At 39.8% G+C, this 25,076-nt stretch overlaps 2 protein-coding genes across 7 annotated transcripts in view; one reads left to right on the forward strand and one right to left on the reverse strand.

Moving 5' to 3' along the window:
• Nucleotides 1–2,609: 2,609 nt before the first annotated feature.
• FAM96A (family with sequence similarity 96, member A) lies at nucleotides 2,610–11,607 on the reverse strand. Of its 3 annotated transcripts, XM_010572144.1 has the most exons (5): nucleotides 11,389–11,607; nucleotides 7,829–7,993; nucleotides 6,001–6,050; nucleotides 4,148–4,193; nucleotides 2,610–3,055 (listed from the first exon to the last, which is right to left on the reverse strand). In XM_010572144.1, exons 1-5 carry the CDS (start codon nucleotides 11,513–11,515, stop codon nucleotides 2,958–2,960), a joined length of 486 nt encoding a protein of 161 aa, XP_010570446.1. In that variant the 5' UTR covers nucleotides 11,516–11,607; the 3' UTR covers nucleotides 2,610–2,957. The 3 variants fall into 3 exon arrangements, with proteins under 3 accessions (XP_010570446.1, XP_010570447.1, XP_010570448.1); XM_010572145.1 differs by lacking the exon at nucleotides 6,001–6,050 and having other exon boundaries at nucleotides 2,964–3,055; XM_010572146.1 differs by lacking the exons at nucleotides 2,610–3,055; nucleotides 4,148–4,193; nucleotides 6,001–6,050 and adding an exon at nucleotides 7,595–7,725.
• Nucleotides 11,608–12,308: 701 nt separating this feature from the next.
• The window catches only part of SPG11 (spastic paraplegia 11 (autosomal recessive)), a 38,108-nt gene continuing 25,340 nt past the window's right edge, over nucleotides 12,309–25,076 (forward strand). For all 4 annotated transcript variants that reach the window (XR_774645.1, XM_010572150.1, XM_010572151.1 and 1 more), the window contains exons 1-16: nucleotides 12,309–12,583; nucleotides 13,629–13,813; nucleotides 14,613–14,840; nucleotides 15,632–15,830; nucleotides 16,399–16,536; nucleotides 17,212–17,675; nucleotides 17,937–18,082; nucleotides 19,143–19,275; nucleotides 19,647–19,802; nucleotides 21,113–21,291; nucleotides 21,460–21,636; nucleotides 22,110–22,181; nucleotides 22,614–22,741; nucleotides 23,414–23,592; nucleotides 24,073–24,280; nucleotides 24,807–25,010. Coding sequence is in view for 3 of the 4 variants with exons in the window: in XM_010572150.1 (XP_010570452.1) it covers nucleotides 12,372–12,583; nucleotides 13,629–13,813; nucleotides 14,613–14,840; nucleotides 15,632–15,830; nucleotides 16,399–16,536; nucleotides 17,212–17,675; nucleotides 17,937–18,082; nucleotides 19,143–19,275; nucleotides 19,647–19,802; nucleotides 21,113–21,291; nucleotides 21,460–21,636; nucleotides 22,110–22,181; nucleotides 22,614–22,741; nucleotides 23,414–23,592; nucleotides 24,073–24,280; nucleotides 24,807–25,010 (3,008 nt within the window). In the remaining variant the exon portion in view is untranslated. The remainder of the gene's footprint in view (nucleotides 12,584–13,628; nucleotides 13,814–14,612; nucleotides 14,841–15,631; nucleotides 15,831–16,398; nucleotides 16,537–17,211; nucleotides 17,676–17,936; nucleotides 18,083–19,142; nucleotides 19,276–19,646; nucleotides 19,803–21,112; nucleotides 21,292–21,459; nucleotides 21,637–22,109; nucleotides 22,182–22,613; nucleotides 22,742–23,413; nucleotides 23,593–24,072; nucleotides 24,281–24,806; nucleotides 25,011–25,076) is intronic.

Genomic DNA, 25,076 nt, shown 5'->3' on the forward strand with positions numbered 1-25,076 from the left:
ACTGCAGCCCGTGGGTGGGACCCCACGCTGGAGCAGGGGAAGAGTGTGATGAGCCCTCCCCCTGAGGAGGTGAAGCGGCAGAAAATAACGTGTGATGACCGTAAACCACATCCCTGTCCCCCTTGTGCCGCTGGGGGGGCTTGGTGGAGAAATCCGGGAGTGAAGTTGTGCCCAGGAAGAAGGGAGGGGTGGAGGGAAGGTGTTCTGAGATTTCGTTTTATTTCTCATTTACCTTACTCTGGCTGATTTGTAATAAATTGAGCTAATTTTCCCTAAGCTGAGTCTGTTTTGCCCGTGACGGTAATTAGTGAATGATCTCTCCTGTCCTTATCCCGACCCGCAAGCTTTTTGTTATATTTTTTCTCTCCCCTGTCCAGCTGAGGATGGGGGAGTGATAGAACGGCTTTGGTGGGCACCTGGCATCCAGCCAGGGTCAACTCATCACATACTTAATAGAAACAAAGTCAGTTTAGATTTAATTTTAAAATGAAAATAGAGACTCTTCTATATGAAGTATTATTCTCTTTTAAACTGCCTTTGCCCAGACTTGCAGACATTGCCTTGAAGCCATTTGGGATACGACACATGACAGCAAGTCTTACGGAGCAATAAGCAAAAACAGAAGTGGCAAGGAATAGTGCAAGTGTCACAGTACATCATGGTTTAGCAATTCAAAAATTTTTGGAAGAGTTGTGTTAGAAGTGCTGGGCTGATTATGACAAGTAACTACACAGAATAAATCCTTTATACTGAACTGAACTGCTAGCTGCATTTACTGAAACTACAATTTGCAAGGGTTACCATCTAACTAGTTTATTGAAGTGTAAACAGTGGGGAAGAAAAACATCACTCTTGTTCTATACTTTTTTTTTTTAATGGCATGGCACAGCAAAACTGGGAACCTTATCATAGGAAAACATCTCCACCTGCTTTGCATAGAAAAGAAATTATTTTACAGAAGTAGTTACCATTTAATAAGCCTTCCCAGCTGAAAAAAAAAAAACAACCACAGAAACACAAAAACCCAACAGGAAACCTTGCAAAATGCATCTTTTAGGATACTTCACGATGGACCATTCCAGCAGGAGTCTATATACACAGATTTCAGGTTTTGCCCAAAGTAGGATTTTAAAAAAAAATTGGTCCATGGTTTTTTTATTTATTTTGGAAACAGTACCAAGTTTTTTATTTCTCATGCAAACATCAAGTAGCTAATTCCCTTTGCATTCTACTGAACACCTGAGGTAGTGGACATAGCAGTGTCCTACATTTAAGCTTATATCTAATTACACTTTACAGAAGCATCTGTAGAAAGTGCTACTTAAGGACATACATACTTCCTTCAAGCTAAATTCGGTGTGAGCAATGAAGGTACAAAGGCTTTTGAAATTTAAGTAAAATTTAATTGGCTGAGTAATTGAAGTTAAGAAAAGTAATTTTCCACACATACACTAGAACTGACAGTTCTGCAGATGTGCAGTAACTTATGGAAAAAGGGGTTTTTAATAAGATAACTTTGGCACTGAAAGTAGGGAGATTACAAGCTCTTGTTGGCGCAGCTGTGACGTGTCAGTATACTGTTTTACAAAGGGAAAAATTTCCCCCACTGTTTATAAAGCATAGCCTAGCTGGAGTCCATTCAATCATTTCAAGCCTTCAGGAAAGCTTTATGTGGCCGATTATTAAAATGGTTACAAACCCCTGAAATCTCAACAGATGTTTGCACTGAACTCCAAGAATTTCTCACCGTTTAAGCCCACTAGAGTAATCACTGTTTCACGGAGGAACGGCTCCCTAAATCTCTCACGAACCACTGCAGAGGATAACTACTATGTATAGACCAGGTAACGCACCCCTGGGATACCCAAATAGTTTGTCAATGCCATGGGGCATGAGACGGGAGGCAGCAGCCTCTCTCCCCCTGCACATACGTTTACCACTGAGGCCCTCCTGTGGCTGTATGGCAGATCCTGAACATCACTTCAACTGGGAGGACAGCTGAGCTAGGAACATCTGCCTAATTCTTCAGAAAAAGGTAAATCCATGGTCAAATCCACAGCTGCAGCGGAAACTAAACCCTAGGGAACTTCTCCAGGGGGAAAACATCCGACAGCTGGCAACATCACAGGCACCCAGATAAGATTAGTGAGGGAGCAGCAAAAAGAAACAGGACAGCAGGAACCAGAGGAACGAAGGGATGTGGGATTCTCTCACTGTCCAGATTGCAGGCAAGTCATAAGAAAAAGCAGGATCAAACTGGCAAGATCTTGTCCGTAGGAAAACTTTACCGTCAGGATAATTATAAATATATAATATATAATTATAAAGCAAAGCCTCCAGAATCAGAAACATGTACTTAACAGGGAAAAAAAGTGCAAATATTTAGCAGGAATAGTGTCCCAGTAAAAATCTACCTTGTTCTAGTTCAGTCCCTTGGTTCCAAATTATTTTTCTGAATTGATTTCAGCTTTAATGTGTTTATCAACAACAAAGAACTTGAATGAAATGTTTCCTTCTCTAACAGAAATCTAAACCTAAGCTTAAAGAAAAAAAAAAAAAGAAAATTTCTGAACTCAGAAAGCAGCATTTCAGTACAAGAATCTGTTTTATTTTTACAGTGCAGTGATTGAAACAATGTAGAAATTTAACTTGCAAAACTGAATTTATATCACAATCAGAAGGCAATACATATGTGTTGGTTTGTTTTTAATCATAAAATATTTCTCTGGACACCAGAAATTACAAACTCTTAACACTATACGCTTCACTTTATTTTAGAGACTAATTCATCATAATTTAAATCTATCTTATAAACAATTTCTTTTAAAAAACATGTGGAAGATAAAAAGAACTCAAGTATTAAACTCAAGGCCTTGATTATTATTATTTTCCTTTTTTTTAAACAAAGATATTTTAAGAAATGTATCAAAATGATAACTCTGTGGGTATTGTAGCTATTAGTCAGGCTCTGTAACACACTGCTCCACAATTTCACGCAAGTTTGGATTTTCCATCGCAGCTGCTACTCTCTCTTTGTCATTGATTTGCTTGTTGACTGCAAAACATCACAAGAAGTAAAGTCAGAAGCAGTTTTCAGTGGTACTTCACACATACTGCATCAGTAACATGACAAATGCAAGGTACCATAGTGCAGTGAAGATTTTCCAAACCTAGTGAATGGCCAGCTCAAAGACTGAGAAAATGTACAGTAACAGTACATTGTATCAACTTTCTTTTCAATTTTCTCTTTAGGTGGAAGATATTATTTGCATAATATCCCAAACTGAAATTCGTACAATAGCCAATAAAGCACTGTACAGGCAGACATTTAAGTTGGATGGCCTAGAATAAGAAGGTTATTGCAGACACAATGGAAGGATGACAAGACAAGAAGAATATGAGGGTGCTCAAGAGCCAGTAGTCAAAGGACAGAGGATTAACAGGAAATTGGGAACAAAGCAAATGAAAGCTCAGTCACATAAAAACAACCATCAGAAACCAAATATTTTTGTTACTTTTCTAGTTCAGGAAAAGAATGTAAGACGCTCTAATGACATGTCTTAAAATCAAGTGTGAAATTCGTGATAAATTAGTAGTCCTAGTTCTCCAGGTTCAATTTCTAGTCACTTAATCAAAAGAACCAATTTTTGCCATGCAAAGATATCTAAATGCTTAAGAACAAAAAAGCCTGGGACATTGCTTGGACAAAGGCTTCAACAGCTGTTTAAGACAGTGATTGGCTATAGCTTTGAAAGAACTTCGATGTCCTGTAAGTTTTATTTCAAATATTGACTGAGAAACTTATGTTTTTGTTATGATGATGTTAAGATAGAGCGATCAACCAGTCAGGTAGTTCTTCATGTTAATTATTCAGCAGCATAGTAGCAACTTCTCAACACTCAACACCTGCAAGAACTGCAGGGGGTTTTTTTGGTTGCTTAAAAAAAAACCAAACCAACAACAACAAGCAGCATATATTCACACTACCAATGCAGCTTTTGAAACAGCCTCAACTACATGTTTCATTTTAAAGCTTTAACAGTGTATTCATTTCTGAAAAGGATAGTAAGGTAGGGGAAGAAAAGGACTTCTCAAAAGAACACAAACATACAGTCTAAAGCAGCACTCATTCATAAGCTCTACTTACTGTCTTCTTCAGTGGAATGTGTACCTTCAGATATGTAGATTTCCAGCTAGAGGAGAGAACAATAATGTTAGATGCACATACCAACAGTTGAATATATTCATTACTGGAAGAAAAAAATTGTACAGTACACATAGAATGCATGTAATTCATACTTCTAAAAATGTTCACAGACAACAAAAGGGGATCAATGTCAAGAGCTGATTTTAGACTTCACTGCAATGCAGTCACAGGACAATCTCCTCCCCCATTTCAGAGAGGCCCCAATAATCTTTCTTCAAAATTGTGGAGGCATTCATTCCTCACTAATATCAACTGCTCTCGTGAAAAAGTAATAGCAGTTAGGCTATTCTGGAAACCGAGTGGAGAATTGGCACTACTTTCTCAACATGTTCTCTGCAGGCCACAATTCAGAACAGTTTGTTTAAAAGCCACCAGAATTGCAAGTGTCACTTTCACAAGCTAAGCACTCTTGAAAAGCCATCCTTAGGGAGAGATTCCTAGATATTCCTAAGAAGTTTTGCTTAATAATGAGAATCACAGGTATTCTATTTAAAAATGGTAGTGTAATGCAGTATCCATTTCCTGCATGGGAACAGATTATAAGACTAGAATCTAAACAGACGTAAATCACCTTCATGCATTTACAGGCCTGGGAAAAACAACAACAAAACCCTCACACATGCTGAACTGCAAGAAGATCTCATAAAACTCATGTATCAAAGGAAAACCAAGTAAACAAATCCTATGCCTTTTATCTTACCTCACTGAAGCTAAACCTATTTGTTACCACGTGTCCAGCATAACAAATCACTACCTACCTAATTTTCTAGAATTGCAAGTCTCACTTTACACTGTTCAACTGGAAAGATGAAGCTATCAACTATAAAAACAAAACAACAACAACAAAATCAACAGCAGAAATCCTCAGCTAATTAATTTATACTTTAAATTATTTTGGGCAAGTTTCTAAAGGCCTACAGAAGACTATGCTTGTCATTAAAAGTCTACTCTTAGTTCCTGCTAAGACCCAAACAGCTTTCTTTAAGGATGTATTAACCCCCTGTTTCCTATATAGCTTCTTACACTCCAACTGCATAGCCAGGGCTGGCCCCTGTTAGGAACAATATACTGACCAGGGTCAGGCCTGTATGCCATCTATACAACAGTTCCTAAGACACAGGTCATAAAGAGATTCCCTCAACGCAGTTCCAGTTTTGAATTCTGCAGTTCTTCTAAACTCTAATGAATCTGTTCTGAAGTTTTTACTTCATAGATGATGCCTACATAAAGTAGTGGAACTCCACTTAATCGGTTTCTAACTGACAACAGGGTAGTTCTCTTGCTTTCAGGGCTGCTCGCTCACAGAGAGTTGGTCCACTGGAGACAACTCTCAGATATTCCAAATGGTACAGCAGAGTCAGTAACTATTAACATTTTACATTTATGATGCTTAGATATATTGAAATATTGCAGAAGGCCAAATTAATTTTCCCCAAGGCAAGAGTATTACTTCAATTCTTTGTAACACTGGATTTGAAAACACCTTCTCTTCCACCAAGCAAGAACTCAAATGATAGCTGGTGAGGAAATCTCTTGAAACACAGTGTATTTCAGAAGTGCAGCAATAAATGGCCTTTTGTAAAGGAAAGGAAGAACCACAATTATTCACAGATCCCTTCAGGTGCTACACTGTACTACAACATTCTCTCCCTCCATAGGCAAATGACAAGCTTTAAAAAGACCCCATCCTTAATCACAGCTTGCATGTTACTTGATCTTGCAGCACACACTCTTTTACAGAGAACTTGGCATACACTCGTAATTTAAAGCAAGATCCAGAACAGATACTTTACCTTATGTCTAAAAGGCAAACATCTCTGAAGTTTTATTCTTAAACAAAGGCCTGTTAAGCAAAACAGATAAGAGATTTTCTTGTAAAATTCAAGGTTTGAGGTGCATTTTCAGAGAATCCATATTTAACAATCAAAAAACACCAGTATAACTGACAACCTTCTCCTTTTGTATTCTGAGCAGCACAAGCCACAGAGGAGACTAAATAATTTGTGGTTTGACCCTTTGGACGTAGTTTCTCAGTTAAGCTCATACATGCCTTACAAGCTTAGGAGGTCTCTGGTCTCTAAACACCTCCTGGAAACACTAAATACAGACAAATTCCTCCATTTCCAGCCACCTTCTGTATTTTTGACAGAGCTTCTGGGCTGTCACTGTGGCTGCATCTATACCAAGAATGCTTTTTTTGTTTTCTAACATTTGTTAAAAAAATCCAACATAAACTGCTTGAAGAACACAAGCCTGCAATGACTTGGGGGCAAATCAAGCTCATAACTTCACTACTTAATGTCTAACGTACAGACTGAGCAGAGGAGCGTTGTGGTTCATCTTTGGGAGCAAGATCCAAGTTTGGGGACACCCCCACCACTAGCCCATTGCAGTTTCACCACAAGGCCTGGCTTTACGATGAGCTACACACAGACAAAGCCATACCGCAGCCCCAGTTTGTCCTCAGGCTGAGCTAGTGGTAACAGCCATAGAAAATACTCCCCAGAAGAACTACCAGCTTAAGAGTACTCTGTACCGATAAGGAAGTTTGGAAAAAAACCCACCTGTTTACTGACTACATTCTTACATATACTACCCAGCTATTTAAAACAGTAACCATAACCCTTTCCTGTAACAGCATGAGGAACTACGCTTCAGAGGTCCACAATACTGATAACGACTGCACAGTCAAACAGACATCAAAGACCTGGCTGACATTTAAGTGCTGAGAACATGATTAGCACGAAGTTTAAGATTTGACATGTACACCATTGATCCTCAGGTCTGAGCCTTAACCCACTGATGCTCCTAACAGGGTCAAACTATAAATAAATTATTACTCTTTGGCATGACAATGCTTTGCTATCTATAGTCTACTTTCTACATAAAGCTGCAAAGGTTTATTTGGGCATAAATACATGTACTTCTTCATTAAATTAAAGACTTATTTTCCCTAAAATCTTTAAAACAGACTAAGAAATCTTAGTATTGATATATAAGGGTAAGAGTTGCTAACCTTGGCACATTTAAACAAATCATTTCAGAGAACTCAGATGTGATTTTTCAGACGTAATCTCACCACAAATAATAAGGGGAAAAAAAAAAAAAAAAAGACAAAATAAGCCAGGGTAGATTCTCATTCAACTTAATTGCTTTCAAACTCCTAACAGTTCAGAACTTTTTTTGGTATTCTTGGATTGCATGTGGGGTTTTTATAAATGTGTGGGAATGGAGAACAGCCCATAAGGTAAGGGAAAGATAAGGGAGACAATCATAAAGTTTTAATATTTTTTTTAAATTTAAGACCTGATAAATTCTCAATTTAACATTACTAAAATAATTCGGAGAATATAAAGAAGGAATTCTGTACCACTTCCCAGTAGATTTTTGAGAGCTTCGCTTTGAAGCTGAAGTTTCCCCAACTTGATAAAAACAGATGGATGTCCCCACATTTCTTCTGGTTTTTGTTTGTTTGCATTCCTAGTAGGGTTCTCAGGATTAAATTCCTGGTCAAACTGCTGGCAAAGTCATACTGAATTTTAACTAAGACTGATGTTATTCAGACAATCTAAAATTAACTTTATGCTCCTTGTTACAGATATAATGAAATAGAAAACTTACCAATGAGAGTAGCCAACGAGCAATGAGGTACTGTTGGTGTAAACCTGATGATAACAAGATACTCATCTTCACCTATCTCTTGCACTTCAACACAGCTTTCTGTTACCACTTCCAGTTCTTCTAAAGTATTAGGTTTCTCTGGGTCCCGGATAGTACGAATTATATCTAAAGCAGAAGACAAGTGACCAACAATAAAGTAGGTTTCCTGAATTTAATAAAAGGTACTTTTATTAGAAACCATCTTCCCAGCATTGTTTATTTTGCTCCACTTCAGAAAAGACAGAGCTGTAAATATCAGTGATACATTATCTCACAAGTTGCTTCAGAACTGGGCAAATTGAGGCATTTGTTGTTCACTGTGCATGTATTTTTCATGTTCCAGCTCTAAACTTGCTATTATTTTTACAATCCCGTTATAATAAATAGAAATCAAAACATGCGTATTAAAGGATATGTATTACCTTCGGAACTACAGGTCATATAATATTAGTCTAGATACACATGGATGTAGTATTTCAGATAGGTTTGCTTGCCTTTCAGGTTTTTCAAAACCTAACTTATTAACAAGAAAAGCCAGATTTCCTTCTCATCATCTTCTCTCCAATTCCCAGCCTGGGCCTCACAGATAAGATTTTGAAGCCATCTTAAGGAAAGCCAATACAAAAATAACGCACTAATCCATATTTATCTGTATCAATGGTCCCTTCCTTAGGTTGTAAAATGTGGGGATCAACCAGGTTTAATATACCTGTATAGAAAATGATAAGCAGCATTGCCTTTTATAGAAGCAATGTGATGTGGATTAGCCTAAGGAGGTTTCATCATACAATGAAACAGAATTACATTTATTGTTGCTTTTCCATAGAGCAAAAGGTTTTAAAGCAATATTCCAAAGCTACAATATTTGATTATAGGACACTGAAAAATAATGCACAAGAGAGTACATGAATACCTGAAAAAATAAGTCTCTGCATTTCAATGTGTTTGCTGAGTAATGCAGCACAGAAGGAAAGGCAATGAGATCTCTAGCCTATTCACATCTGTGCCATGTACCCAGCATAACTTGAAGAAACACTAATTTTGACAGTGAAGGCCAAACCTAGGAAGTTCCCAGCTATCACCTCTCACTCACTTCTGCCTTGTATGCAGTTGTTTGTCCCTTAGAAGTGCAAGTACAAGCATTTCTGGTATAAATAAGGTAACTAAAGGGATACAGGTTAAGATCAGTTTAAAAAAAAAAAACAACAGGTTAAAAAAAAAGAATGGGTAGGTATTCTTAGCTAGCTATAGTGATTTTAGTTGTAGTGTAGCCCTACCAATAGCTCTACTACAATAGCTAACTGTATTGCTAAAGCAAATGTGATACCAGGCTCCACTATGGCAAATTACTTCAGTCTATCTTCAGGTACAGACAGACCCACCCAGCTCTTGAGAGCTGCAAAGCTGCATTCAGTGCATTCCTGCCATTAAGCTGATAGGCCCAGCCTCTCAGCAGGGATCACAGGCATAGTACAACATGGCACTAATATTGCTATATTACTTCCAGGCAGGAAGGAAGCAGGCAGCCAGCGGGCAAGAACCGTAGTTCATGTCTGTCTGGACTCCGTCCGTCTGGACTCCGTCCGTCTGAGAAGGGTATGCCTGAAGTCAGAGATATGCCCTAAAGTCTCTGACCTGTGAGCAAGGAAGAGACTTACATTTGTACAGTTGTACAAGCTTTCACTCCTGGTACTCAGCTCACCTTCTCAGAACCTCTCATCCTCCTGCAAGGGCACTCAAAGTACTCTCAAGACCCACATAATCCTTTCAGCAGGGCTGGGAAACACTTGCTTTCCAAAGTAAGCTGTCATCACTCATACCATAAAACAAAACTTGGGATGAATGAGAGAACTGAGCCCCGTTCCCTGACTTCCAGGGAAGCAGACAATTGCTTGAATCTTTCTGAAGCCCCCAACCTCTGTTTCTCTGTCTACATTATAAGGATGTGATGCCGCTGAATTACAAACCTAGAAGACACAGTAGATGTCACAAGGCTATTAGTTCTGTGCTCCCAAAGAACTGGTAACTGTCCCCTCAATTACATGAAGGATCATGATGGTAACAAGCAAACAAACTGTTTGGCTTTGTTAGAATGTTTACCAGCAAACAGATAAATAGCCTTATTTGTCAGACCAATAAAAGGTATTTTCACCTTTTTTCCATTGTTCTGGCTGTAATATCACTTTTTGCTTAAAGTCTTAGCCAAATAAGAAATTACTTCACATATACATACAACGTAAGTATCTTCACATACACATTTCCTTGTAGTTTTCGATACATTTCTTCCTCTATTTTAAAATTTTATCCTCTTTCTATGTGAAAGGGCCCAAGAGGTAATCAATTGCATCACCAAACAGCGAGAGGAACACTGAACTCGATATAGTTCAGCAGTACTTCATGGATGCCTTTTAAATCTAAATTTTACACAGATGCTTTAGTTCTGCGAAGGTCATGCACAAGCATAACCCTATGGATGAACTGAAATCAACAGGACTACTTACACGGTTAAGGTTCATAACCAAAGTTATTACTTAGAACCACTGATGTTTCAAAGTGCCTATATTTAAACATCACTCAAGTTTTAAAATTGAGTTAGTTTGACATTGTTTCCTTTTTTATTCTTTCTAGACAAAAACATGTACAGTGCTGCATAAAATCCTCACACTACTCCTAACTGCCTACAAAATAACAGCGCCTTGAAGCTTGACAATGTTTTTCGAATCCTCTAAGATCCTACATGCAACATTTCCAGAAGTGAAACCTTTCCATATTTTACAAAAATACAGTCGTTCAGTAACAGAAATCGCCATTTCGCTGGACTAACTGGCTGACCTTTCTGGAATTACTTGCCTTTCCAGGTGTGTCCAGCTCCTCTTCTGTCTAAGGTGATGAAACACTAAGGTAACTCCCCCCAACACAGGGACTGAGCAAGCCCGGCAGCAGTCCAGCCCCTCTCCCACAGCTCGGGAGCTGGGAAGCAGCAGATCACCCACCAGTCAAGCAGTGCATTCAGGCAGCTCTCTCAGCACGCTCCTTGCTCAGGATCCTAACTAACAGCGACCATGCCAAGGTCACAGCATCCACCCCATCTCCAGACACAGCCTGGGGCTGGCCGTGTGGCTGGGGAAAGCTAGCAGGCACCCGAGACAGGCCCTCGCCCTTCCCTTAACACTTCCCTGACTCTTCAGCACCCCAGGGGTAACCCCTCCCCGCCCCACATCCCTGGCAGTGATTCCAGTTCGCAAGCAAGCCAAACGTACCTCCTTCCTGCCCCGCAGCGAGAGCGGCCACCTTCCCCCAGCCCCTCAGGAGCGCTCCCACACACTCAACCCCGGGACACAGCTCTCGGCCCCCCGCAAAGGGCCGGGCAGGGCCTGGCTTCCCCCCCCTCACCCCCCCAACCCCCCCCAAAAGGGCACGGCACCAACGGCCCCCAGGGCCGCTCACCACCCACGGCCCCTCACAGACCCCCCACCCCAGGCCTCTCCGAGGGACCCCCCCAACAGCCCCCCGACAGTCACCGTAAACCTCGAGCGCCTTGTCCTGCTCCATGGCTTGATTCCGGGGGGCATGGCAACCCCTACGCAGCCCGGAGTACCACAGCACCCTGTTCAACGTGTGCGACAGCAACCCCAACACCAGCGACATCCTCCCGCTCCGCCATGGGAGAGCGCGAACCGGACCCTCGCGGCCACCATCCGCCGCCGCCGCCAGCGGGAAGTTGCTCGCGGGGCGGGGCCAGGAGGCCCGGCATGGGGGCGGGGTCTCTAGAGCCTGGCACCGCCCAGGGGGCGGGGAGTGGGCGTGGTTATACGTAACCTGCGCGTTGGCGGGATTTTCCTGCTGTGCGGGGGTCTCATTGCGCTGCCCGGGGGCTCTGAGCAGCGCTGTCGGCTGTAGCTGGGCTCTGTGGAGCCGCCATGGCGCTGCCAGCCCGTCCATACACGCACAAACCCCCCGCCCGTCTGCCGGGCTTTGCCCCCCCCAAAAACCCCCACACTTTCCAAATAACGGTTAGCAACAAAGCTTCTAAAGGAGCACGGGGGAGGCAGCCGTCATGATTTACTTTCCAAGCTAGAGCGGCAAGATTTAACAGGATGCGGGAGGCGCGGGTTGGATGATGGTAATTAGGGGTAGGTTTGCTGCAGGTCTCGAGCTTCTTCAGACGGCACAGCTGGGCGCAGAACCGTGTCCCCGGGTGCCATGATGAACATAAAGGCCCCCGGAGGCAGTTGCCTACTTTGGTCTCACCGCCCGCAGGGAGCGAAGGTGGCGGCAGCCCTGTCACCGCCCGCCGCCGCTCAAGGAGACTACAGCTCCCAGCGTGCATTGCCCTCACAGCCTCCCGGCCCTCGGCCGCGGTGCCTCCTGGGAGTTGTAGTCACGCCACAGCACTGGTCGGCCCTGTCAGCTGACCGGAAGGAAGGACTGCCCCGTCCAAGATGGCGGCAGGTTGGGTTGCGGGTGGTCGTTAGGCCGGGGGTGGCGGCCCTCCCTGAGGAGGATGGAGGGGGCGAAGCGGGACCTGCGCGTACTGCTGGCGTCCCTCTCGGGGGAGGCGCAGGGCTCCCTGCGGGACGCAGCCCGGGTACGGCTGAGCAGGGGCCAGGACGCTCTGGGCAGCCTCCTGGTTCCTGGTGGGATCTATCTGGAGTCTCTGGTGCCAAGCGGAGGCGGCCGGGCCCGGGGCAGCGTCCTCCCGGGAGCCTGGGCTGAGTAAGTGGCAGGGGCCGAGCAGGGGAAGGGGAGGCCGGGAGGGCTCCCCTGGCGTCGCTCTGCTTTGGGGAGAGGCGCCGGGTGGACCCCAGGGGCTGAGGGTGCTCCCCGAAAGGGAGCAGTCCTGCCCAGGCAAGGGCAGGCCCTGAAAGCTGCAGGAGACTGAGGGGGACTTTCAAACCTTGCCTTGAAATGGGATGCTCTCCACTTAAAATACCATTGCTGGAGGGGACGTTGGTTTATACCTGCTTATTTGTTTAGTTGTGGATGTATTCATTACAGTAGATCAAAAAAAAAAAGAAGAAAATTAATCTGTTTTTGTCGAGTTGCTGGCTTAAAATTTCATAGTGCCCTGACTGCTTGACTTCTTGTCTGCTGGTCAGAGGCAAGCTCTTGTACATGTCATTCAGCGATCACAAGATATTTTTAATCTGCTGTAGTAGCTTTTAAAGCTGAGTCAAAACCACAGTCACATTGCAGTTCTAAACATCTGCAGTGTCAAGCAATACCAACATCGTTATGGTGCTCTGGTCTCGTGTTTCACTCTGCACCATCCTAAGTGGCCTCCTAGCTGTTTTGTCTCTGCCGGCTCCCCTCTCCATAGGAGAGCAGGTGTGGAGACAGACACCTGAAGAGTTTCTCAGCCCGAGCAATGGGGAGGCAAAATGTATGGAAATGGGCAATATGCTCTGCTTCTCCCTAGCTGGCAGTGCTGGTGTTACTCCTCCTAGAAGTCCTGAAGCAGAGCATCACTCATGTGGCATATGTCATGGATGACTAAAGGAAAGAAACACACAAGGATAGAAAATCCCTGTATTCTTGAGAGGAAGAGAAGCAGGGATTCCTCAAGCACTGTCTTGTGTTGCAGTCTCTGCTAGGGATGAAATATGTTCTTCTATTGGGGAGGGACAGGGCGGCGGCAGAATCTTTATTGCCAGAGGTTAAAGTTATACTGCCCATCATTAGTACGCTTCCAGAGCTGTTCAGCATATGAAATGTGGAAAGAGAATAAGGTCAGTAAATATACTGAATGTTGTATCTTCAGCTTCATGTGGGAGAATACAGAAGACGATGATCTGCAAGCAGGCAAGACAAAAATACTGGCTCTTAGTAAAAGTCATGAACTGTTTGTTTATGAATTCACTACAGAAGATGGAAAATACAACCCGATTTCCCTGCACAGTTGTAAGGAAGATACACTTAAAAAGCTCCTTGAAGTTAAAAACATTAGTGAGTAAATTTCAATGTGTATTCCGTATTTGAAGTTATTATAGGTCTAATTCTGGTTCAGCTGGTGAAACAAATTGAGGCAGTAGGGCTGAACACTAGGGAAGTGTCAAATCCTTTCACACTGATTTAAAGTGATCAGTAGCAGTATTAATGAACTTAAAAAATAATAGAGACATTCCTGTATTCAGAGATTACATTGATAGAGGGAGTTAAAGTGTTGTAGGGTAAGGTATTTGGGTGATACAAAGTTAAAAATAAACTTCAGTAAAACATACTCATACAACCCTGCTATCTCAAATTTTCCCTTTAATATTGGAACTGTTGGGAAGAAAACAGATGGGGCTCCTTACTAATTCTGCAAGGACTAGTTATGCCTTTAACCTTATGTTCTATGCTTAGCAAATGTAGTGTACAGTTAGAATGCACAGTCTTTGAGGGACCTAGAGCTTTGATGTTTTACATGTTCTTAAACAGTCTCCCTTGCTACAGTATTTTTATTTCCAAAGTTTGTAGTGTTTATTTTCAGTGCTGACCGAAATATTATTTTTGTAATGATTTTTTGTATTTTTCATACTATTTGCCACTTAAAGAGCCTGCACTGTTTTAGGAAACTGTTCTAAAAATAGTGCTTCTGACATAGAAAGTGAGATTTAAAACAAAACCAGCCCCCCCCCCCCCCCCATCCCAACTTTTGTTAAGATGGCAGCAGAGGCAGTGAATTTGAGCTGTAATTTTGAGATCTCTTCACAAATCAGAAGTACCAGATTTTTATAATCCTAAAATATCTTTAAATTTACAGGTCTGTCTGCAGTTTTATCTTTGAGGATACTGTCTTTTGAAAACAACAAATGCATACTTCTGCTCAATAATTTTATTGTTGTGCATCTTACCTTTCCTGGAAGAGACTCACCCATAGAGACATGTGACTGCTTTACCCTTGATTTGCCTCCGCAAGTTTTGGAAAGAATAACAGATACACACTTCTGCAGGGGGATCTTGTTTCTGTTAGATAGTTCTGGCCGGATTTGTATCCTTTGCAGTAGAGAATAGCTCTCAGTGTAAACAATCTGGAAGAACAAAGTCATTTTTCTTTTCTGTCAGGGTTAAGCAGAAATTTCTTGAAAGAAATTCATGTCTGTTTTGAAGATGCTTTCAATAAAGGGGTTGTGTAGCAAAGTGCTAGTTAATGTAGTAAAAAATGCCATAGTCATGTATCAAATGTAGTTTCTCAACATGCCACTGGAAATCTGTTTCACACTAGAATAATGGCTTTCAGTGTTTTTGATATAGGGATCTGTGTATAACAGGCTTAAGTCTACTGTCACTAGCCTTTCTTTTCTTAATTAGATCCTTTAGAAATTATCTACAGATATGTGGGGAATCACAGCTTGGAAACCAGATAGCTGTATTTTGTATTCTAAAGAACAGGAGCTCAAACCTGCCAGACTGTTCCACAAGGTGCTCAACTTTAACTTATTCTTTGTCAATTTTTTCTGACACATATGTAAAAAAGTGTAATAAAGTCAGGTTACTTTTTCCTCCTAATTATATAACTGTCAATATATATTCGTCTCAGTTCACTTCTAAGTGTAAGTTAACTCTTTTGAGATGGCACAAGTTGCGTATTTGTACAGCACCTAGCACAATTCACTTCTGATCCTAGCTGAGCTTAGAATGCTCTTGTAAAACAAACAGTTCTAAATGTTTTGTTGTGCAGAGATTGGCTTGGACCGCAAAGTTAAGAGAAATTCCCCTTCTATGTAATTTTTGTTTGTTGGACAATCTGAGGCCTGGTTTTTTCTTTGATGCTGTTTAAAGACATATTTGACTCTTTTGATGGTGCAAAACTAGCAAACATCAACATAGCACTCTGCCAGGGAGATGTGCAGGATAAGGACAGGAGTCCAACCATCACATCGCCACTCACTGCGGTGAAAGTGTCACATGATCTCAGTGTTGCTGTGATCATCAGTTCTTCCAACTATGCCGTCTCAGTGGATCTAAACATGTACTTCAGGTACGTTTGCAGCAGAATTCCTAAATGAAAGGTTTGAGTACAACTAACTTTAAAAAGTGCCTAATCTTGGTCCTATAATAGAAGAGATGCTGTCAGCTTTTTGTTTTGAGTTCTGGCTCTGTGGTAGGATGGAAGTTTCATATATGTTTAAAGATTGCCCATATTATTTGCTCCAATTTATGCTTTGTCACTTTAAGAAATAGAAAAACTTTGTACTGAAGTTTGTATTTTTTCTAGGAAGATTAGGATACGTGCTGTCAATTAGTGCCAGTGGTGGTTGGTAGCACATTTTAGAAATACTGTAGGGTATGGGATTGTTAAACTATTCTGATACAGTTTTACTGATTTTGCTTGATAAATTAGGACTAGGTTGTAATTTAGAGGTGTTGTCTACCTCAAAGGAAATAGCATCATGTTCTGATGGCTTACCTGGATACGTTTTTGTGAATGCTGTTAATCTGAGAGAAAACTGCTTCGCTGATAGCTCCTGGAGGAGTTAAACATGAGGGAAAAAAAAAAATCTTAAATCATCTGAAGGAGGTGAAATTTAGTATTTATTTCTTTACAGACAGTTCCCGGGGCATTTGCTCTGTAAGAGAGATGCTGAAAATCTTCCAGTGAAGCCTCCTGAAGGACTTGATGAGGATGACCTTGCTAGTTCTGACTATAGCATGGAGCTTTTGTCATTGCCTTTCCGCACAGACAGGTACATAATGAAAATGCTTTCTAAAACAGGCTGGGTTCTACCTCCTTTAGATCATTGATTAAATAAACTGATGCATTTTTTTTAATTGTAGTTGCGGCGAGTAAAATCAGCTCATTTTGCTTTAAATGTTTTGAATGTTAGGACGATGTTAGGAAATGGGCCGAGACAACTTTACGTATGTCATTGAACAGCTTCCGAATAGTAATTACTGTTTAGGGTGTTAGCTTTAGTTTGAACCAGTATTGAGAGATTTTTGTATTCCAAGTACTTCACAATTTGTTGTGTGTTTAGTGCAGATGAGTGCATGTGGACTTCAATATATTTTGTGTTCATGTAAAACATTTTAACCGTGTTGTGACAATTAGTATTAGTGGTATTAATACTAATAAAATATGTTAATTATAACTTGGTGTAAATAATAAATACTAGTCCTGGAATTAAATGCTCAGCTTCGTGGGTGTTGTCAGCTAATACAGCTGTGATCATTCAAACTGGCTGCAAACAGTATTTAAATAGAAATAAACAGGACCTGTTCAGGTTAAAACGCAATATGCTGGATAGAATCTATAAGCTTAAAATGCATATTATTTAACTGAGGGAACTTTGGAAATTTATTTATCTGCATTGTTCTTGGAGTAATACCTGGTATTATAGGTAACTTGTTTCTTCCCCCAGGTCCTGGAAGGCACACTTATCCTCCCTATGTGACAGAGTAAGGAGAAGAAGACCAGGTTCTCCAGATTTGGTGAATGACTTGAATTTACCTTGGTATCAGTTTTTTACCCATCTTGAAAATCATGATCCTGAAATCTATGAAAATTCTGAGAAGATGGTGGCTTTTATTCCACGGGCTGTTACGTGGGCCCCTTCCAAACCATTACAAAGCGGTGGTACAAACCTCAGCGATGCAGGACAGCAATGGAAACAAATTCCCATAGAAGCACCACAAGAAGTGGTGAAACTGGAGTGTAAATTGGTAACTGGAGTTAAAGCCCTGTTTGTAGTATTAACAAATCACAAAGGTTTGACTCTTGCTCTCTGGGATTTTGAGTCGCAAGATGTGACGTATTACCACTTTGACAAAAATAGTGTTTATGTGGATTGCAGTGAAGACATGCCATTATGTCTACTTCTGACAGGTGAGGGGTTTTTTTTTTATAATTGTTCAGATGTAGGCTTCTGATAAAAGCTTTATTTATTTATTTATTTATTTGGTAGTGTTCTTCCTTGTCTGCCTGGTTGCTGTTGGCTAATTTCTGATGCGTTCTTGCTGAGAGGAAATCCAGATGGAGCCACTGCAGCTTTGTGTCATTATTTTGGAAGAGAGGCAGTACATACAAATGTTGCTGTGTCACAACTTGCTTATATATTTCTAATTATGGTTTGATTCTTTTATTTAGAGCGTGGTCTCTCCTTAGTTCTGTTTGGTTTAACTCAAGAAGAGTTTTTGAATAGATTGATGATCTATGGCAGCGCTGGAGTCGTAGATTCTGTTTGTCATCTCAATGGATGGGAACGATGTTCAATTCCGATACATGCTCTAGAGGTAAAGAAATCTGTTTCATGTCTTACAGATAACAAAAACACTTCTTTAAAGTAATGATTGCAGTTTAACAATGTTAATGGTGATTTTAGACACAAAGTATGCCTCAGTAACCTAGGGGCAAAAAGTAGTGGTTTAGTTACTAAATAAAAACCCCAAGTAACCCAGGTGAGTAACCCAAAAGAAGAAACACAGCAACAAAGTTAACGCACATTAAAAAAAAAAAAATTAAACTAAGCAGTGCTCAAAAATCCCTCTTAATTGGACCCAAAGCATTTTTGCCAATTTCAGCAGCAGATTTTGTCCTCTTGCAAAATGTCAAATATTAAAATAAATCCTTGGAACTAGATTTTTGTTTTTATCATACCACTCTTGTGAAGCCAAGAGGAGACCTTAAAGCTACCAAATGTTGCTTGGTATCCCTTAACAGTAGCTGATAAAATATTTTTAATGTACCAGACCACAGAACAAATCTCCTTGTGTGTCTGCAGTTTTCCAGTGATCTAGTTCTACTTTTAGATGACAGAGATCCTTGTTTAAAAAATATATTGTTCCATAAATCTGAGATTCTGCAACAGTCTGTCCACACCATCATTCAGTATACTGTCAGTCTGTGTTTTCAGTTGTGTTTGGAGGGAGGGAGCTTAGATGAAGACATTTGGTAGGGTTCTTTTGGTTTTATTTGGAGGGTGTGATGGAAAGTGAATTGATGGGGGGGGAGAGTCACAGCAATTTTCAGTTGCTGTAAGCTTATTCGAAGTCCTGATTCTCACAGTATTTATTTTATATCCCAAATCAAACTCTATAATAAATTGCTGCATTAACATTTTACCTCTGAAGATACAGGGCAAGGTTTCTGCAAAGCCTATTAAAGGAGCATGGCAGGTACTGAACAGGTCACCTTGTTAATTCAGGCTACAGGTGTTGCATGCATAGTTGAAATGTCTTCTTTTTTTCTGCATGTATACTTTGTCACTGAGTACGAAGTAAAAATACTAGCATTAAGTGTACAATATATATTTTTAGAATACACGCATATTTGTTCTGCTGCATGTTTGTCTAGGCAGGTTTGGAAAATCGTCAACTAGACACGGTAGACTTATTTTTAAAAAGCAAAGAAAGTCTTTTCAATCTGTCTGCATCCTGCTCTGGACCTGAACAGTCTACTGATAGTGCATCCCAATCTTACCTGAAAAGTAAGTAAAATACTTGCAGCTATGCGGAGGTTTAAATTTAATTGCCTTTCTATTTATGGCTGTGTGTTTGTAAAAACAGATTGAATTGCCTGTGCTCATGTATGTTGGGATGATGCTGTATTGCAACTCCTCTGCTTCTGGAAAATAGGAGAGAAATGGTGCATAATGCGTTGGGTTTTTTGTTGTGTTCTGATACTGGCATACGTATTATAAGCACTTTGATGTGAAGGCAAAGCATGTTCCATGTATCGTTTGACACATTTTAGAAGATTTTTGTAGCGTGCCTCTTACTTTTAACTTAGATTTTAAATTTATGTGATCAGTCATATGGTAGAATGCAGATGTTTTAACTTTTTATGTAAATATTGCAGATTTGGAAGAGCTGAGGCCAGCTTTAAACTTGCTTTGCTCAGCTATCAAAGAAAACGATATGGAGCCTCACAGTAAACACTTTTCTGAGCAGCTGCTAAACCTTACGTTAACTTTCCTTAGCAAGCAACTTGAAGAAATTTTTGTGCACACAGAGGGTAAGATTACTCATTTTGAATCATATGTAGTAATGTAATGTGTCGTTGCTTAGGTAAGGAAGAAAACCTAATTTTTTTAATTAAAAGCCTAAATTTGCCTAGAATTAACAACAATAAAAAATGCTAGTTAAGTGAATGAAAGATTTTATTTAAGGGGAAACGAGACATTAATCTGAATACATATCTGTGTTAGCCCAAACAACTATATGATCAGACAGGATCCTGTCAACAGGTTTATTTTGGGATGCGTAAGAATGGCAGAATGGGACTTTCAGGCTATTGCTGGATACTTGATGGTAGTGCAGTTAAATGGCTTGAGTTTAGCCCTCAGCTGCTTGTTCTTTTCTCAATGCTACCACTTGAAATCTTCTGGCACAAATATTTATGTGGCTGCGGAATGGAATAAACTAGTTTAAGAAACTGATACAGCTGAAAAAATAGCCTACCAGGTTATTTTTTATCTGGAGCACTTCCCAGTCTGATTTACTGTGTGGCAACACAGTCACACATCCCATTATAACCCAAGGGGTGGCACAGAAGCAAGAAGCAGTGTCTGATGGGGTTGTAGACTGGATGTGGGAGTGCATGTCTCCTTACACTGGCACAGTTGCTTTAATGTTGCTCTTTGAACTACAGCCCCAAAGGTACAAGAATAGAGTAACAGCTGGTATACTAGTGAAGTATTAAAATGACAGAATTCCAGAGGACAATTTTGCTTTGCTAGATAAAACTATGGAGAATGGTGTGACATGTCCCAACGTACAGTGTGCTGTCCTGCTGCTTGGGTCTGAATTGCTGTCTCAGTGATGCTTTTTAGTCTGTGGACCAACAGGCTATACATGTTAAAGCAGAACTGATTTCCTTTGATAGTAAAAGGTGCAAACCATTAACTGTTATTCTTAATATTTTTATTCTACATGATTTTTAGTAGTTTTTGTTTCTTACTACATGAATGTTATGTTTAAAAGTCCCTGCATTTTAAGTGGGACTTATCTGACTAATAATTGGTTGGATTAATAAAAAATCTCAGTTCTCATTTACTTGTCCCTAAAGGGGAAAACACATCAATGAGGACAGGGGGACCTCTCTGGAGCACTGGTAGGATTGTGGCTGTATTGTGACAGTACGCTGATGGTGGTGGACAGTATCGGTACTTGTACAGGTCAAATTGCAATACAGAGCTGATGTGCTCTTTCCTCTGAGAGGTGTGTTCTGTTTATTAGTCAGGAGAATGCATTCAACACTGATAAGCATTAAAAGTGCTGTATTGTTCATTTCTGTTTAACTGATATCTTGGATGCTCTTTATAGAACCTGATGAATACCTGCAGAAGGGTGCGGATATTTTAACTGATTACATTATTAAACTTAGAAAATTTCTGAGAAAATATCCTCGACCACAAATAAATATGGTACACACAGGAAGTGATCTTGATGAAGACCTACCTGCATTAGAAGAAAGCCACATGTGGGAAAAACTGACACCAGAGGTAAAAATGAGTAATCCATTTTTTACTATTCTTACTAGATATATTTAAGGAAATTATTAACATGGAAATGTCTTTAAACTATTGGGGGAAAAAATCAGTATAGGGATTATAAATATAGTAACACTGATGATTAATAAGTTTGTTCCTTTTTTTTTTTTTCCCTTTTAGGAGGTCATTGCTGAGGCCATCTTAAGCAACAAAATGCCAGAAGCCCAGACCTTCTTCCGAATGCATCAGCATCCTGCTCAAAGTCTTCAAGAATTTATTCAGACAGGTTTGAATCTGGTCTATGACCGCCTTCTGAAGGACAATACCAGAGAGGCCTCAGAACTTTTAAGAAATATGGTGAGAGGTGTTCAGTAAGCATGTTCTTAACACTTCTTTATGACTAACAAAATAAATGAATGCTAAGAGTATGGGGAGCATTTAGGTGTCCTGTGGATGTATTGATTCTGCCATATACATGTATTACAGTGAAAATTAACTTGTTTTAAAAAACTGCTGTGATCACTAATGCCTTCAGAATGCTGAGGGAGTCTGTTTATAAATGTGTATTGACTGATGTCATGATCAGCAAAGTGTAAAGGTGATTCTGGTAAGTCAGATATTAAAGGGTACACATTTTATATCCAGACATGCTGGAGATATCACACAGATCACTGGGTTATTATGACATCTTTAGTAACTGTTGAAGTGAATATCACAAGCATGTTTGTAAAAGGTTGTGTGCTTTGGAAAGAAAGCAGGTGCATTTATTCTGTCAATGTACTGCTGCATTTGTACAGTTTGCATACAATGAGTATCTTCTTTTTTGTTAGGGCTTTGATGTGAAGGAGGAATTGCATAAGATATGTTTCTACACAGTTGATAAACATGTACGAGATCTGTTGGTAAGTGTAGAAAAGGCTTTTTTTGTCTAGTTGATATTCTCAGGTCTGAAGTCTGATGTGCATTTATGCTGAGAGAAAGCATTGTATTGGACACACTTTCAGAGTGGGAACAAACAGGTTTTGTCCCTGCATCCTTGCAATGTAGTTGCTGAGACAAGTCATTGACATGCCTATGTTCTTTTGTATTTGCAGTTAAAGTAAAAATTGGTTAAAAAGTCATTTCTTTGTTCTGGCTCCGATCTAGTTCTCATCTGCTTTCACACAGTATGAAGTCCTGGACCTCTTGTAATTGAAGTGTATTGACCTAAATGCTTCCAGCATTTTTTCCTACAGTTGGTTAACTCTTTACACTTGCAGGATCATTTACAACTTCAATATATTAAAAGTAGATAACAATTGTAATTGGAGGTAATACTCTAATTTGAATTAAAGGTGAAAGTTTTACAAGAAGAAAATTATTTTTCTGAAAAAGAGAAGAAAATGATAGACTTTGTGCAACAGGTTGAAAGCTTTTACTCGGAATCCTTCCAAGAAAATAAAGAGATTCAATCTCTTTCCAGGTAATGTGGGTTATCTGTTTTAATTATTAATTAATAACGTTAATAGGATTTAAAATATGCTGGCTTCTACATTCTGTATTATTTACTGCACTAACAAATACAGTCTTCTGTAATTTCATTAATTTCACACTGGTCTTCATTTGCAAAAATAAAGGTCAGTGTGGGAACTGATTACTTTTTTCATTAATGTAACAATTGCTGTCATGTTCTTTCCAGACTAAGTCATGACATACTATTGTCAGTATAACAGAGGTCTTCTGTTCATGTCATCATCACCATAAATGAAGTATTTTTAATAACAAATTATATTATTAGAATTACTAATCCAATGAAACATGTTCAGATGCAATGTTTACTCTATTTTTGATATATGATATCCATAATATAGCAAATTTAAAGTAACCTAGAAAAATCATTTTACAGTTAAATAATTGTAAAAATGTTACAATACATATCATTTGCTATGTCGGTTTGGGAAAAATGAGGTAATTCTTTGCCCATTGCTCTCATATGCATTCTCAAACTTTTAGCTGAAGTAAGTCCCTCTACCACTTCCAGAACTGTCTTCAAAATGGACTAGCAAAATGTGTTGGCCCTTTCATCATCTTCTATTTGTCACATTGTTTTTTAAGAGAGTACTAGAAAACATCCTAATGCAATACTTCATTGCAGTTTCAAGAACTGGAGAAAGGAACAAGACTTTTCCAGACACACAGCTGTTCTAGACTCGTTATTGAATTGTGATAGACATCAGGTTCACAATAGGAGAGTCAGAGTGATGTTTAACTGGGCTCAGTGGTGGGATGAGCTTATTCAGGAAATGATTCTTCTCCCCAGAAAACCACGCCAAGGCAAGTATTCTGGTACTAAGGACTTAAAAGAAATTGTGAATTAAAAGTCTGTCTTTGACGTAGTATATTGCAATTGTGTAGGAGTGGCACTGATGTAACTGGAGTTGTGGTACCCCAGTAGGTCACTTATTTTTTTCAGTGAAAATGGGTAAACAATGTGATTTCATCCTGTTCCGTTCTGGCAGGGATCTGTGTTTTTCCTGTAGAGAGAAATTTGGAACTAGCTGAAAGTGACTTGTCTAATGCATGGCCACTTGTTGTAAATGTCACACTGCTACGTTCTGTAAAGCTTATGATACTGTAGTATTACATTTAGCTTTTCCAACATAAAGCTCTAACAAGCTGTAACAGTATACTTAATCTCAGCATCATATTTGCAACTGTTCATTAAGAATATGTACATGTGTAAAGAAATGTCAGTATTTTCCTAAGTAGTATTTGTTTGTGCTGGTTTCATCAGTTTGCCTTTTTGAAACACAGAACTCAAGACATGTAATCCTGAGGTTCTTTGGATGCACTTGACAGCCCAGCATGATTGGCTTAATATTTGTTCATGGATTGAAGAATCTGGGCCCAACCAGACTTTGTGTGGACAAGCTAACTGGCCCTCTCTTACTCCAGACATTATTGACCAGAACATGTTATGTAGTAGCTATATGAGAAATGATATATTAAACAAGCTGGCTAGGTATGTGCCCTTAATGCATTATACTAACTTTCTATCTTATGTGAAGCCAAAATCAGATAGTTATAGAAGTACGTGTTAATAAAATCTTTGATATGTATTAATTTTTATATTGTATTTAGTGCCCTTTTTTGAAACAGCACAAATCCATTAATAAATTTAATTTTAGTCTTGTACTTGCACTTTCCATTATCTGAAAACAGTAAGAAACATGAGAGCAATAGAAATCCTCTTATCAGCCCTTTGATCTTTCATAGGGATTATATTCCTGATGCCCATTTTAATGCAAGGAAGAAAATTCTAAACACATAACATTTCACTCCTCATGCCTCATTCTCTGCAGTGAACTGTAGTAACTACAATATTGTCTGAACACTATCAAACTTATTTTGGCATGTTTGCCTCAGTAGTGAAGTCATCCCCTAGAAGGAAAGGTCTGCTTTACAATTGTGAACTGGAAACACCCTTCAGAACTTGTTAAAGAGATAACTGTCTAATCTGTGTGTATGCTTTTGCTCTTTTCTGATAGAAATGGAATTTTTGTCTGTTCTGAGTTGGAAGATTTTGAACTTCTGCTCCAGAGACTGTCTTACCTTGGGGGAGTACTGCAAAATCCTCACCCTGTTCCAAAATACAATGCTGCAAGTGGTTTGGACTTCCATGCTCGTTTTGTCCTTCACTGTTTAGAGCATAATTTGCAGTATCTGTTATACACTTACTTAGACTATTACAGGTATGAATGCTTTTCGTCCCTCAAATGTCATGCAGATTTAAATAATGAAATACAATTTTAATAGTT

The sequence above is a fragment of the Haliaeetus leucocephalus genome, unplaced genomic scaffold (genome assembly GCF_000737465.1).
Source record: "Haliaeetus leucocephalus isolate CR32 unplaced genomic scaffold, Haliaeetus_leucocephalus-4.0 Scaffold339, whole genome shotgun sequence".
Lineage (NCBI taxonomy): Eukaryota > Metazoa > Chordata > Aves > Accipitriformes > Accipitridae > Haliaeetus > Haliaeetus leucocephalus.

Bases quoted from the DNA above. Each gene is read 5' to 3' on its own strand.
- FAM96A (XM_010572144.1), bottom strand. From the start codon at position 11,515: ATGTCGCTGGTGTTGGGGTTGCTGTCGCACACGTTGAACAGGGTGCTG. The intron at 6,051-7,828 runs GTAAGTTTTCTA...TTTGCTTAACAG, and splicing joins CTCGTTGGCTACTCTCATTG to GCCTTTGTTTAAGAATAAAA. The intron at 4,194-6,000 runs GTAAAGTATCTG...TCTCTCCTCTAG, and splicing joins GTTTGCCTTTTAGACATAAG to CTGGAAATCTACATATCTGA.